Here is a 16,090-nt window from a genome sequence, read left to right as displayed (position 1 = left end):
CAAATTTGACATACTATATGTATGAATACACTTCAATATATTTTTAAATAAGAATTGAGGCAATGCCTATTCCATATTATTTTTAATCTTTGGGGAAACAAGCAAAAGCAGCTACAGCTGTACACATATCACTAATCTTCTAAGATAATTTTGTCTATGACACATTAATAATATTCCAGAAACAAAGATCTATCCAAGATCAAATATCTTCTAAATTATTGAAAAGGATAGAAGAATTTGGAGAAATAGCAGGATTGAAATTAAACAGAGAAAACAACTGTTAAAAACCTTACAGATAAGCAAAAAAAAAAAAACTGTCAGAAAAAATAGACTTCCAAATAGTTAAGAAAGTTAAATATTTGGGAATATACTTAACAGCAAGATGTGCAATGATAAAAGAAGATAATTATATAAAATTATTAAATCAAATAAAATTAGATTTGGAAAAATGGAAAAATTTACAACTATCAGTGTTAGGAATAGCTACTGTGAAAATGAATATTTTACCAAAACTCCTCTTTCTATTCCAAACAGTACCTATAAAAATAGAGAAAAAGTTTTTTGATGATCTGAATACACTGATCTTGAAATTCATTTGACAATGAAGGAAAGCTAGAATTAAACTGAAAATACTACAAGAAGCTAAAGAAAATGGAGGATTTGGACTACCAAATTGGGTCTTATACTACCAAGCATGTCTATAACATGGCTAAAAAAATGGATAACTCTCAGAAATAAAAGATTGTTATATTTAGAAGGACATGGCTTGCAACTTGGATGGCATGCATTTCTATGGTATGAAAAGAATAAAATCCATAGACAAGAAATGCACTATTATCTATATGGGAAAAGATAAAACCAAAAATCTATACGAAAATCCCAGACTGGCTATCAACAATGGAAGCATTTGTACACCCAAACTTAGTTAAATTTGAAAAAATCTTAACATATAAGGATATTTTGAATACAGATGGGAAATTAAAATCTAAACAAGAGTTGGAAGATCAGGGTATTGACTTATCATGGTGGCCTTGACTGCAAATGCAATCGAGATATGATAAAAAAATTTAAATGTATGGTTTTTATAAAGACCAGACAATGTTTGATCAGATGTTGTTGACCTCTGATGAAAAACTAATTAAGAAATTGTACAACTTGTTACTGAATTTGAAAATGGAAGATGAGCAAGTGAAAAAAACAATAATATGGGCGAAAAATTTTGGCTACAATATAGCATTAGAGAAATGGCAAAATCTATGGGAAAGAAACTATAAATTGACAATGGCAACTTCTTATAAAGAAAATGTATATAAAATGTTTTATAGATGGCATTTACCACCTGCCAGATTAGCAAAAATGTTTAAAAATATGTCTAATAAATGTTGGAAATGTAATCAAAAACCTTGTACATACTGTCACCTGTGATGGACATGTATTAAAGCAAAAAAAAATTGGACAAAAATACACATCTGGTTAGAAAAAATGTTAGGGAAACACATAGACTTTAAACCTGAACTTTTTTTATTAGGTATCATTCCAGAAAAAAATTGATAAACAAAGTGTATATTTAACATTACATGTATTAACAGCAGTGAGGATTGTATTTGCTCAGCACTGGAAAAATGAAGAAACACCGTTGGACGAAGAGATAATCAAGAAAACACTGGACTGTGCTGAAATGGACAGACTTACATTGAGGATCAAAGAAAAAGAAGATAGAGAATATTTTCAAACATGGAACTTATTTTATCAATGGCAGGAAAAACTGGATAGAGAGTAAGAACTTAACTTGTATTACTAAGCAAAACAAATCAACCCAGACAACACGTTGTTCATTAAGCACTAATGAAATGTAATAGAAAATTAATAATTACATACATACATATACACATACACACACACACACACACACACACACACAAAGATCTATCCACATTACACTGAGGAAAGAGCTCACTACTCACTGTACCACCTTGAAAATTCTTTTGTATCATTTGGCTTGTGTGAGAAAATGTTTTTGTCGAGATCTGCAACAGCATGAACTGCATAGCTACACTATGTTACTAAGAAATCTCAAGGGTTTATGGTCAAGAGTTTGATAATGATAGCAGCCACAGTAAAATATCCAAGTTCCATAATTTTATAGGTAAATTACCACCAGTGCTACAGTTCTGCACTGGATCTGGATTGAGAAAAAGAACTACTTCTTTATTTTACAGCACTATTTTGTTGAAGACAAACTCTTTACTGAGGTTGTTTCGCTTTTCTGTAAGGCAAAAGTGGAATAAATTTGTGCTTTATTAGGTTTCTATCAACCACTGTAAAAAGGAGGGGGGAGTTCTAGTTACTAGATTGGCTAAAATCCTGCAAGTACAGGAAAATTTGCAACAGCTTTATAGAAGAACCCAGATTAAGAAAAATAGAGAGAAAATTTTAACTCCTCTACCTATACAGTAAAGTGAATCACATGTTACTTCTAAATTAACCTTCAATTCCAAAGCGTCATGTTTGTCTTTTAGATTTTTGAGAAAGTCATCAAATGAAAACCTCCAACCCATGTCTAACCTCATGTTCTGTAAGTTTTACTGGTAGCTCGTGTCTAATTTCAAGGTTGATGCTGACAAAAACTGAAAGTGATAAATATTTAAAATGATAAAGCAGGCAGGTGGACTCTCTAAAGCTGCAAGATACATTATTAGACATAATATCTGCAACAGAAATCCTATTATTATTCAAAAATCTTAATTCTTCTCTTAGTAAAAGACGCCAAAGGCTACAATGTTAAGATGTGCAAAACCTCTCTCCAAAAATAAGTATGTTTTTGTACTATAAGACAATGTTTTTGTACTATACAATGAAACTTTTACATTACAGTAATGATACAGTTTCTCAGGTCATATATTTTTCAAGTGGTTACACAACAGTAAACTGTAACTTTGAGGTAGCTATATTTTTCATGATTTTACTACTAACTTTCAGGGCATTTTGAAAGTTGTGGGAGTTTTAAATTAATCTAGCCCTCTTTGTCAAACTCGAGAAAAAAAATTTTTTTGTAATGCAAACAGAATACCAATTATCAGAATGGGAATGCATCAGGAATTTTTTAAAAAGTGAAATTTTATCATTCGCTAAAAGAGAATCTACTATAATATGAAAATGCATCTAAAAGACTCTGGAAGTCAAGAGTGATATGAAAGAGACTGTTCTTTCCACAACAAAATGGCTGAGAGCTAGATCTAGATCTACACATCTGGCCATATCCTCAAATCTATATTGTCATAAAACCCACAATTATCCATCAATGTTTGTTAACAATACAATAACTGAACATCAATGGAAGAAACATAAGATAAACATAACAAAGCATAAGCTAGAATTCCATTCTAATATGGGAATTCAATATTCCTTATTAAGCAGACGCATCACTTAATAACTTCAACCTAGTAAAAATAGGTCATACTTTTTACTTGCTTAATTTGTCTGATCAAAGGGACCTACTGAAAAGCTGAACATGGCATATATGATACAAGCATTATATGTAGTTATTTAGCACCATCTGCTGGTTGTGAAAAATTAAAGTCTGTTATTAATACACATATCCAATAGCTAGTTGCAAGAGTGTTTCAGCTCTTCAAAGACTAAATCATTTATGGTGACGTAAGTCACAATTGCCACAAAAATATGTTAGGTTTCAATATGATGTTGCAATACACCATGCTTTTAAATATGGTAATATTTAATATTATTAAATATTATTAATATTACTATAGATTAATATAACCAAACTTATACTTGGCTTTTAATATAGAGGTTCTAAAACGGTAGGACAGCTCTATTAATCAATTTTTAAAAAACCACCAGGAAAAAAACAAATAGTTCAACTGGAAATATTACTTAAGATTTCAATATTATGCAACTGAAGAATTGCAAAAAAAAATATCATTAAAAATAGTTAACAGAATGATTTTCATGGGGGGGGGGGAGTCTATACGAAGTACTATACAGTAGCATAGCCCAAAAAGATGATCTACAACAGGCTAAAGAGATAAAAGGGAGAAGTAGGTAAGTGGGAATAAATACAGTGGATATAGAAAGTGTACACATCTCTATTAAAATGCCAGGTTTTTGAGATATAAAAAAATCAGAGCAAGATAAATCACTTCAGAATTTTTCCCGCCTTTAATATAATATATAAGCCATATATTTCATTTGAAAACAAACCGAAAAGTTTAAAAGGGAAAAAATAAAAAGCTTACAATAACATGATTGCATAAATGTTCACATCCTCTTATAAGTAGGGATGTAGCTGTGTGCAGAATTAGCCCATCACATTCAAACTGACGTTAAATAGTAGTCGGTATACACCTACCATCAATTAAAGTGACTCTGGTCAAGCCATTTAAGTTCAGCTGTTCTAGTAGGATTTTTCTGACATTTATTCACAGTTGCCTTTTATGGCAAAGGCAATGGTCTTCAAAGAGCTTACAAAGCATCAAAGGAATCTCTTTGTTGGAAGGTATCAGTCAGGAGAAAAGGACAAAAAAAAATTATAAGACATCGAGTATACCTTGGCACATAGTGAAGACAGTGGTCAACAAGTGGAAAAAATATGGCAGAACTGTGACATTACCAAGAACTGGATGTCCTTCCAAAATCGATGAAAAAACAAGAAGAAAACTGGTTCGAAAGGCTGCCAAGAGGCCTACAGCAACATTAAATGATATTTAAACATTCAACGATATTTAACATTAAAGGAGCTGCAGAAATTTTTGGCAAGTACTGGTTGTGTACTATATGTAGCAACAATCTCCTGTATTCTTCATATGTCTGGGCTGTGGGGTAGGGTAGCAAGACAATAGCCTTTTCTTACAACAACAACAAAAACAACAACAAAAACAACAACATCCAAGCCTGGCTACATTTTGCAAAAATCTACATCAAGTCTGACAAAAGCAAGTGGAAAAATGTGTTATGGTCTGATGAGACCAACATTGAACATTTTGGCCATAATTCCAAAAAGTTAGTTTTGCAAAAAGAAAAAAAAGCAACATTGTGCATCATCAAAAGTACATCATACCCACAGTAAAGCATGGGAGTGGCAGCAATATGCTTTAGGGCTGCTTTTCTTCAGCTGGAACTGGGGCTTTAGTCAAGGTGTACGGAATAATGAACAGTTCCAAATATCTGTCAATTTTGGCACAAAACATTCAGTTCCTCTGCTAAAACGCTGGAGATAAGAGGAATTTGACCTTTTCATCATGACAATGAAAATCTACAGGAGAAAATCAAGGTTTTGGAATGGCCCAGCAAGAGCCCCGACCTTAATCCAATTGAAAATCTGTCTGAAGACGGTTGTGCATAGGAAATACCCTGGCAATCTGAAAGATTTGGAGCGCTTTTGCAAGGAAGAGTGGGTGAAGATTCCCAAGGCAAAATGTGACATGCTGAGAGGTTCATACTCCAAAAGATTGAATGCTGTCATAAAATAAAAAGGTGCTTCCACAACATATTAGTGTAAGGGTATGCATCCTTATCCAACCACAATATTGTAAGTTTTTTTCCCCTAAAAGATTTCAGTTTGTTTTTCAATTGAGTTATACAGCTTACTGTATATGTTATTTTAAAGGTGAAAAAAATTCTGATTATCTTGGTCTGATTTTTTTACATCTCAAAAACCTGGCATTTGAACAGGGGTGTATAGATTTCTACATCCACTGTATGATTGTTAAGACTTTGTTAAGACTTGTATGATGTTAAGACTTTGGAGAAAATTCAGAGAAGAGCAACTAAGATGATCAAAGGCCTGGAGACTAAAACATATGAAGGTGGGCTGCAGGACTTGGGTTTGGCTAGTCTAAAGAAAAGAAGAAACAGGGGTGACATGATTAGCAGTATTCCAGTATTTGAGGGGCTGCCACAAAGAAGAGGGCGTTAAATTGTTCTCCAAAGCACCAGAAGGCAAGACAAGAAACAATGGTTAGAAACTGATTAAAGAGAGAAGCAACCTGGAATTAAGGAGAAACTTCCTAACAGTGAGGACAATTACCCAGTGGAACAGCTTGCCTTCAGAAATCGTGGGTGCTCTATCACTGAAGATTTTTACGAAGAGACTAGACTTGTCTGAAATGGTAGTTTCCTGCGTGAGCAGGGGGTTGGACTAAAAGACCTTCAAGATCCCTTCCAGCTCTACTCTACTCTACTCTACTCTACTCTACTCTACTCTACTCTACTCTACTCTACTCTACTCTACTCTACTCTACTCTACTCTACTCTACTCTCTAATCAATAGTAGGCTGTCCTCAGTGTTCCTAGGAGCTGCACTGTCTCCTTCCTATATGCTGGGCCCTGCCATTCATAATTATGGATAAAGCCCAGAACACTGAGGTAAGAAAGCTGAATCTGCCTCTTTTCTGCATCAACCCAGATTCTATAAATTTCATAAAGCTGACAAAACAGCAATTGAAATATATTCCTGATCTTAAGCCCTATGGATTCAAGAGATGAAGAACATCTACAGCACTCTCCCTTCATCAAATAATGGATTTGCTATAAAAACAAAGATAGCTGTTGGAGAGATGTATCAAAATACTATTTTGATCACTCAGCTTTGAAGAAAATAATGCAATGAAATTATTTTATGTAAGAGGTGTAATAAACTATAGGATCAGACATGATACAAGAAAGCTTGTATCAAGAACAGCTTTTAAATAATAAATTATAGTATTTAAAATGGATTTTAAAAAAAGGACATGGAAGAGAAGAAAAAAACCTGCAATTGAAATGAATATAAAATGAGTGCAGAGCAAGCAAATATGCACCTCCCAACAGCATGAGCAGAAGTTGATATAAAGAAAAAAATGTGGAAACTGTTTGGAACGCAAGAAGAAAAAAAGGGCATTTTGGACAGACTCTTAGAAGTCTATGTTTGTCTATTAGTAAATATGAACAAGGGTGCCTAATGATGTGAAATGGGGTGTGAATAAGTAAAACAATGATATCTGAAAATGATAACCCCATCAGTGAGTATGAGAGAACAATGTGCATGGAGGAAAACTATGGTTGCCAAAATTACAGGCACGAAAAGCAAGGAACATTTATAATTAAAATAGGAAGAAAAGTTGGAAAGTGATGGTGATGGAAAGATAGAATTACACTGAAAGTGGATGAAATGCAAAAACCTCTAACAGTGTGAGTATAATTAAAAATAAAACTTATGAAATAACTGCCAAGTTAATATCCAAGAAGAAATAGAGAAATGGAAATCAAAAATATTGTGAGAGTGTTTAAAAAATCTTAAAATACAGATGATGTTATTGCATTGTTCATATTATACATAATGGGATTAAACATTTTAGGATAGCTTGTAATTGTATCCACTCCCTTATTTGCCAAATGTATAATACAATAATTAAGGTGCATGCAAATGTTTTATGTCAGGAAGAGACTATAGAAACATGATATCTGTTCTGCCCCACCTCTTCCTTGCTAAAATGCTAATTACTTGGCATTAATAATTAAGTACCGTATTTAAATATACTTAAAGCTAAACAATTCCAAGCTCTTTTCAAATTCTAATTGAGATTAGCAAAGATTCTTGCTTAATCACATCATTGCCACTCAATTATGGATATGGTTACAGTTATTTATATCCTAGAAAATATGGGTATGCAGTAGCAGAAGAAATACTGATTAGCATTTTCTTCTTTAGTCTGTGCCAATAGTTTACCAACCAGGATTCATATTTGAGATAGCATAACCAAAATTTGAAACAACCAAACTTTCACTTAACCAGAAATCACTATCAGGACAACTTCTTCAAGCAGGTTCCATGTGTGCCAAAATAAAAGAAAGATTGATGCAAATAATCTCATTAATCACTCTTGAATTAAGCAATGGGAGAATTATCTCTGCAAAAGACATAAATTTATTCCTACATCCCTAAACTATAATTTTATTTAAGAATTAGCTCATGTCTAGATATATGCAATCTTTTAAGAACACGCCTCATGAAAAAGAACATTTCTTTGCCATACTGACTGTGCTTAACAAGGTTTTTATTTGTTTGTTTTTAGAAAAGTTCAATACCATCTTTTATTTGATTAAGAAAATGTTAAATGGTTGCCAGCAAATCTACCTTTATAATGCATTGGTGGGAATTTTTCACTTCATTTAATATTGTTGACTGCTAGAAAATATGCATTCAAAAATTTAACTCACCATTTCAAAGGGGTACCTTCATTTTCAAACCATATTTCGCCAATGTCCTCTCGTCTCATAACCTTTTGGAAATGTTTTTTCACTTTGTCAGTTACAAGCGTCAGGTAGCTTATCCTAGGTAAAAGCAGCTGAAAAAAAAGTTTGAAAAATGGATTTTGCACATTTTGTGAAATGCTATCAAACAGAATGCATTGATTTAATTCAAAAACTGTAATTTAAGCTAAAATATACACTATAAAACATAAATGCACTGTATGGGATTACTATAGAAGAAAAGAGAAAGATAGAGGAATCTTTCCTATTCCACCAGTATAAAATGTTGCTAAAACAATAAGGCATTATTGTTGTTTCAGCCCACAAATACAAGGCTGAGAAATTACAAATAAGCACATTATACTCTATGGGGCAAAATCTGCATTTAATGCTTTTTTTTTGTTTTATAAAACACAATACATTTTTTTCCGATTCCAGCCAATTAAACATTAATTTCAGTATATGTTATGTGGTTTTAAAAAACATAGTGCACAATAACACCCTAAAATCCACAGAAGTGAGCTTTATTGAGTTTTAGGGGACTGACATTCAAGCAATTAGGCTGAAAATTGTGGGCATAAAAGTTAAAGATACAATCCACAATGCATAATTTCTTCATACTAATTAAAGATTCAGGCAAACCTTCATAGGCAGAATAAAAACTTCATAAGAAACATATTTCAAATGGAATTTGGACATACAGGAAGATGTTATGTACAATAATCATGAAAGACAGTAAAAATTTGTTAATTTGCATTTCATTAATGAATTATTGTAGGTAAAATAGAAAAGTAAAGCGGCCCATCCTCATACTGCTATCTCAAAAAAGAAAAGAAAAGGAATGAAAAGACTAAGAGAACAGAATGAAGAGACAAAGAGTCAATAACTATCAGGCCAACTCAAAATTTACAAAATGGTGTGCATGTGGTTTGGTTTCTCAGAACTCTTCACCAGGTAAGATAGTAAATGAACAGTTCTTAGGAAGTCAGAAACCTGAATTAATCTAAGAAGATCTTACATAGAATGGATTTTTGTTAAGATACCCCTTCAGAATCAGTCCTGTAACAAAATGAAATCCTATTATCAAATTTAATGTTAATAATGCTGATCGGAAATAAAAATCCAATGTTTATTGACATAAAAGATGTATCCAATGAACCATTAATCATTTGTTAAGATGAAATATACAAGACAGTGACTAAATTTGTACATCCTAGGTTATGGTTTACTGAATCATAAATTACTGAATAATTCACTGGGTTGATATATCACACTAAGCCACAATATGACTTTGTCTGATGTGTAAACCCAGCTACAATATTCTTCAACTATAGGTCTTTCATGGAATTAAACACTTACATAGTATGGTTCCGCTTCTCTTTCGGTACTCTCATCTTGATATAACATAAAACAGGTTGGTATTCTTCCAAACCACACATCTCTGAGTACATCTTTGTCATCTGTCATTCTTCCAGGAAGTGCAGAAACACATCTAGGCTAAATTATTCCTTAGATAACCCACTACAAACAAAAAAAACAAAAACAAAGAGTCAGCTTTTAAACCCACATGATTATCTGAATCATATTACCCCTTTAGTTATTTACATAACACATAAGGATTTTTTCTTCTTGAATCTTCAGATTATGGTTAGTTGAAAACGGTATTAACTATCTTCACATTAGATAGCTTCTTAATGTGCAATGATACTCTTTATGAATTGATAACTTATGCTTTAGTTAAAAATAATAAACTTATATAATAAACCAAATATAGTCTAAATGCTGTGGTGATGAGATTTCTTCTAACCCATTTTTTTGTTTCAGCAAATGGTAGCTTTGAAGACAAAAGCAATTTTAGTAGGCATGCAACGAGAAAGGAAGGCAAGAAGAATATGTACATGAAAATCAGAACAGATTTGAAAATTCTTCTTAAAGCTAAAGAGATATATTTGCTTTAAATAATGAGCGACTTACCAAATCCATTCTAACTTCTCAGTACACCACCAAATGACAGCATGCTTTTACTTTAACTCAAATTTGTAACTGTCTAATATGAGGGCTTTATTTACAAAACTCTCAAAAAAATGTCCTCATTTTACCAACCTCAGAAGGATAGAAAGCCAAGTCAACCTTGAGCTGGTCAAAATTGAACTCCTGGCAGTAAGTTAGCCTTTTTGAGTGGCAATAATGGCACTAGGACTGAAATTGTTTAAAGGGAGTAGGGCTGGGGTAGCACGCCAGCAGAGTCAATTTAGTCATTTTCTGGATTTTGACAAGCTGACCCCAAAAGATTTGCCATCTCATTCATATATATATGAATATATATATATATATGCATATACATATACACTATACACTATACACGCAGACAGACAGATGGATAAACAGATAGACAGATAGACAGATATAGATATATATTCTTGTGAGAGTAGGCATTAGAATTTCATTTTTTCATGTGTGCCAGTGTGTTCACAAGAAAAAGTGATAATAAAGGTTATTCTTATCTTTTCTTATCAAACCTTTTGCCACTCAATCAATCAAGCCATAGTGGTGCAGTGGTTAGAATGCAGTATTGCAGGCTAACTCTGCCCACTTCCATGAGTTTCATTCTGACCTGCTCGAGGTTGACTTAGCAATCCATCCTTCCGAGATCAGTAAAATGAGGATCCAGATTGTTGGGGCAATATGCTGACGCTGTAAACTGCCTAGAGAGGGCTATAAAGCATTATGAAGCAATATATAAGTCTAATTGTTATTGCTATTCCTATCACTGCTCTAGACGTTTTGGAGGCAGCTACAAGTCATTGAGTGGCACTGTGATTCTGGGAACAGGACACTATTTCAACTCTTTTCCTTGTTTTGGGGAGAAATTAACAGGGAAACTGAAAACAGAAAGCATCTGAGAAGGAAACATTTCCTTTCCTCAAGCTCAACTCCCCAAACTGTGCTGAAGTTCATGAAATATACCTCCAAATCTCAGTAGTGGGATCCACAAATTGATTAGCGGACATTAAACAAGCCTAATTTCAGCGATTTCACCCCCTCCAACATCTGCATTAGCTTTCCCCAACTCAAGCACTCTCTGGCTGACAAAGTGTGGACTTGTACAAGTAGTTCTCGACTTACAACAGTTCATTTAGTGACTGTTCAAAGTTACAATGACTTATGACCATTTTTCAGTTACCACCTCTGTAGCATCCTCATGATCATGTGATCAAAATTTAGATGCTTGGCAACTGGTTCATACTTATGACCAGGGCTTTTTTTTGTCATAGAACGCATCGGAACAGAGTTCCGGCACCTTTTTTCAACGGATTTTCCAGAGTTGCGTTCTTTTCCTATTGTTTTCCTTCCTATCCTCATTTGTTTTTGAAAAGGCCCCGCTGGTGGTACAGTGTGAGCGGGGTCCACTTTAGGAGGGGCCATGAGGCGCCAGAGCACCATAGCCAGAGCATGGCTTGATTGGCTGGGTCGGACCATGTGGTGTGGAAGCTGATGGTGGCTGTGGGAGACACATAAAGATGGAGGCCATCTTTCACAAGAGGGTGAGTGAGCCTTTTGCCTTCCCTTACAGAAGGTGGGGTGTGAGGTTAAAAAGAGGTGAAGCAAGAGGAAAAAAAGGCAGCTGGCGTGGAAGCTTGCCCAACAGCAAAACTTTGCTGTTTCGGTTACTTGGATAGTTCAAAGGCTGGGATGTCTACAAAAATCTCTTTTTAGTCTTTTATACTATACTTTATACTTTTATACTATACTTTTATACTATACTTTATATTCAAACTGCAGAGGGGAAGAATAAGAATAAAGCCAATGTCTTGTGATTTGGAGGTATTATTATTATTAATAACTAGCTGTACCCGGCCACGCGTTGCTGTGGCTCAGTCTGGTTAAATTTACGTCCAACAGATGGTGCTGTTTTTCAAAAAAAAAGCATGCTTTTATCTGTCACAGGTGTGACATCTATATAATAGTAGGTATATAAAAACACGTGCGTATTCGAATGCAACGTTGCGTCAAAATTTCAAAGCAATCGATGAAGAACTTTCGGAGATTTAAGATTTTGAACAAACGAACATTTACATTTTTATTTATATAGATAATATATATTAATTATGTATTGGTCAGATGTAAAGGTAGACCTACAGTATGAGGTTTAATCAGATCTATTTATTAAATTGGGTTTAACTTAAAGGTAAATTAAAAGTAATCTGTTCACTGACAAAGTTTTAACTTTAATTTGTTTCAAGTCAATATCCACATTAAACTCCAAATGTAAATTTTTCCACCTTTTGACAACTTCTTAAAAATAATTCAATCAGTTACAACAATTAACCAGTGGAACAACCTGCCTCCAGAAGCGGTGAATGCTCCAACACTGGAAGTTTTTAAGAAGAGACTGGACAGCCATTTGTCTGAAATGGTATAGGGCAGTGATGATGAACCTTTTAGAGACCGAGTACCCAAACTGCAACCCAAAACCTACTTATGTATCGTCGGGTGCCGGGTGGGTGTGACCCACTGTGTGGGTGTGGCCAATTGGGTGGGCATGGCTTCGGTGGTAACGGTAGACTGGGCAGGACTAAAAAGTTCAATCAATCAATTCCAACTTTGCGAGATCTTTTTTTTTCCCATGAGAAGTTGAGATTGATTGATTGATTGATTGAATATTTTTTTCTTTTTGCACACAGCGGCGGAGGCCTAAAACGAAAAGATTTATAAAACCCAGCTGAAGGCCTAGGACTGGGCGACGGTGCGCATGCCCACAGAGAGGGCTCTGTGCGCCACCTGTGGCACGCATGCCATAGGTTCGCCATCACAGGTATAGGATTTCCTGACTGAGCAGGGGGTTGGACTAGATGACCCCCAAGATCCCTTCCAACTTTATTATTATTATTTTACAAGCAACCAAATTTTGTTTTATTGGGCCAATTTCATTCCACATAGATAGCTGACATTTCCACTCATTAAACTAAATGGGTATGCCAGTGGCAAATGTCCCAAAAGATTAATAAAATGCCTTCTTGTAATTTAAAGCCACACAGTGCATGGTAACATTAACAGTATTAACTTACTTTGAACAAAATCCTAGTCTTTTAGATACACTAAAAATTAAAGGATTTTTTTTCAACTACAAAGGTAAACCTTGTAGGGTGGGCAAGGAGGGTTGTATGACATGTGTGAGTTCCGGCACCTTTTTTTTTTTTTTACAAAAAAAAGCACTGCTTATGACCACTGCTGTGTCCCAAGGTCATGTGATCACCTTTTGCAATCTTTTGATACACAGAATCAATGGGGAAGCCAGATTCACTTAACAGGGTTACTAACTTATCAACTGCAGCGATTCATTTAACAACGGTGGCAAGAAAGGTCATAAAACTGGGGCAAAACTCACTTAACAAATGTCTCACTTAACAACAGAAAGTTGGGGCACAATTGCTGTCTTAAGTCGAGGACTACCTGTACTCCCGAGTTTCCTGCCCATAGGAAACTGTAGTAAATGCTGGGAATTTGTCCAAATACCTGAAGGTTGGCGAGGTAAAGATGGACGGATTAATATAACGGCAGACAATCATGTATACCGGTTATTACTTAGAATCGGGGATAGGCCACCTGGCATTACCCAATAGTTTGGATCTCATAACCCGGAACTCACCAAATAGCTCAGTGTTTCTCAACCTTGACAATTTTAAGGCATGTGGACTTCAACTCCCAGAATTCCACAGCCAGCCATGCTGGCTGTGGAATTCTGGGAGTTGAAGTCCACATGCCTTAAAATTGTCAAGGTTGAGAAACACTGATTTAATAGCTAGTTATAGGATTTAAAGTTAGTACCGGTTAATTCACCAGATGTCCAAAGAACTCGGGGAAAACGCCATGCAAAGCTTAAGCCGGATGCAAGCTCTGGAAAGGCAGGGCTGATCCCTCTTTGGAAACCCACCCCAGAGTTTCCCAAATTAATTCGGGGGGGGCGGGCGGGAGGGAGGGGGGGGACGGCTCACTGCACGACATTCTGATGCCGTGAAGATAATGCCGGGTCAAGGAGCGCGGCGTCTTCAATGCATCTCCGGGTACGATTAAAGCACACCCCGGCAGCGCCGCATGGAAAGCCCCGCGAGGAGGAGGAGGAGGAGGGAGGAGGAGGAGGAAAGGGGCGCGAGGAAAAAAAAAGCAGACCAGAACTGTCAGTCTCGCGGCGGAGAGCGGGAGGGGGGAGGAGAAGAGCGAACGTTCCCCCACGCGCCACACTCCCGGCCGCATCTCTCCCCCCCCCCCCCCCCCCCCCCCCCCCCCCCCCCCCCCCCCCCCCCGTCCTGCCGATCGGACGCCCCGAGACCAAGAGAGGGAAGGCAACGCAACCGTTACCTGTCGGTTCGTTTTCGTCTCCGGCCGCGCCTCCTCTTTCCTCCCCCCCCCACTCCCGTCCTTCCGCTCTCCACTATCTCACACGTACCTCTCCGCAACGCGCAAACTCCACTCAACCTCACCCCACCCAACAAAGGAGGCCTTCGTTTTAAAGACGCCAAGTCTTGGGGGATCACGTGACTCCGCTCGAGCCTTCCAAACCTCCGCGGAAAGCAAGCTCGGCGGTGCGATTGTTTTGGTTTCTGTTGCAACCCGGAAGTGCTGGGTAATCATAGAGACTACAGAAATGCTACGGGGACCGCTCGACTCGAGCCGAAACGAACTACGACGGGAGGTCTCCGGTTATATATATATAAGGGGTCTAAGTAAATGCCCTCCGGACCGTTTCACTAGATACCGCGCGTTCCGCCAGCTACTTGATTCGGTCACCACCACTTGGATACCGTGCCCACGGTCTCCGCCGTGAGTCTCGGGAGAGACCCCCGTCGCGCGCCATCGCCCTAGTCCTAGGCTTTCAGCTGGATGTTATAAAACCTTTTCACTTTAGGCCTCCGCCGTCGTGTGCAAAAAAAAAAAAGGTTCAATCAATCAGTCAATTTCAACTTCTTGTGGGAAAAAAAATCTTGCAAAGTTGGAATTGATTGATTGAACTTTTTAGTCCCACCCAGTCTGCCGTTATCACCGCAGCCACATCCACCCAATGGGCCACGCCCAGCCAATGGGCCACACCCAACCAATGGGCCACACCCACCCGGCACCCGACAATGCATAAGTGGGTTTTGGGTTGCAGTTTGGGCACTCGTTCTCTAAAATGTTCGCCATCACTGAACTAAGCCTCCTAACCTTCCTTGAAATCAGCGATGGGAGTCCGGGCTGCTGGAAATTGAAGTTCAGCAAATTTACAGGCGGTGTAGAGCAGTGTATCACAACCTTGGCGGCTTTAATATGTGTGGACTTCAACTCCCAGAATTCCCCTGTCTGAGAGGATGTTAAGACTTTTAAATCCGCACATCTTAAAAGCTGCCAAAATTGAGAGACAGTAATGTAGAGGTTTGAATTGAGGCCTTTTATGAAGAACCAGAAAAAATAAAGTGTGCTAATTTGGCTGGAGGGAAATTTTAAAAATCTTGTTAAGATGATCGTTCACTATATCAGTGATGGCGAACCTTTTAGAGACCGAGTGCCCAAACTGCAACCCAAAACCCTCTTATGCATGGTCGGGTGCCGGGAGGGTGTGGCCCATTGGCTGGGCTTGACCCATTGGCTGGGCATGGCTGTGGTAGTAACGGCAGACTGGATGGGACTAAAAAGTTCAATCAATTCCAACTTTGCAAGATTTTTTTTTCCGCGAGAAGTTGAAATTGTCTGATTGAACCTTTTTTTTTTTTTGCACATGGTGGTGGAGGCCTAAAGCGAAAAGGTTTTATAAAACCCAGCTGAAGGCCTAGGACTGGAGCTACGGTGCGCGTGCCCACAGAGA

General features: G+C 36.9%; 1 protein-coding gene across 2 annotated transcripts in view; it reads right to left on the bottom strand.

The window, feature by feature from the left end:
• Positions 1–14,785, bottom strand: part of ATG5 (autophagy related 5) — a 37,073-nt gene extending 22,288 nt beyond the window's left edge. The window contains exons 1-3 of one of the 2 annotated variants that reach the window (XM_015822397.1): positions 14,699–14,785; positions 9,610–9,771; positions 8,218–8,345 (exon numbers count right to left, since the gene is read on the bottom strand). In XM_015822397.1, the coding sequence (XP_015677883.1) occupies positions 8,218–8,345; positions 9,610–9,717 (236 nt within the window). In that variant the 5' untranslated portion in view covers positions 9,718–9,771; positions 14,699–14,785. Of the gene's footprint in view, positions 1–8,217; positions 8,346–9,609; positions 9,772–14,610 lie in introns of both variants that reach the window. The other variant, XM_015822396.1, reaches the window with a different exon arrangement.
• Positions 14,786–16,090: the final 1,305 nt, after the last annotated feature.

Source organism: Protobothrops mucrosquamatus, unplaced genomic scaffold (assembly GCF_001527695.2).
Source record: "Protobothrops mucrosquamatus isolate PMUCROS unplaced genomic scaffold, P.Mucros_1.0 scaffold1551, whole genome shotgun sequence".
Lineage (NCBI taxonomy): Eukaryota > Metazoa > Chordata > Lepidosauria > Squamata > Viperidae > Protobothrops > Protobothrops mucrosquamatus.
This window is presented reverse-complemented; position numbering and strand designations above follow the sequence as displayed.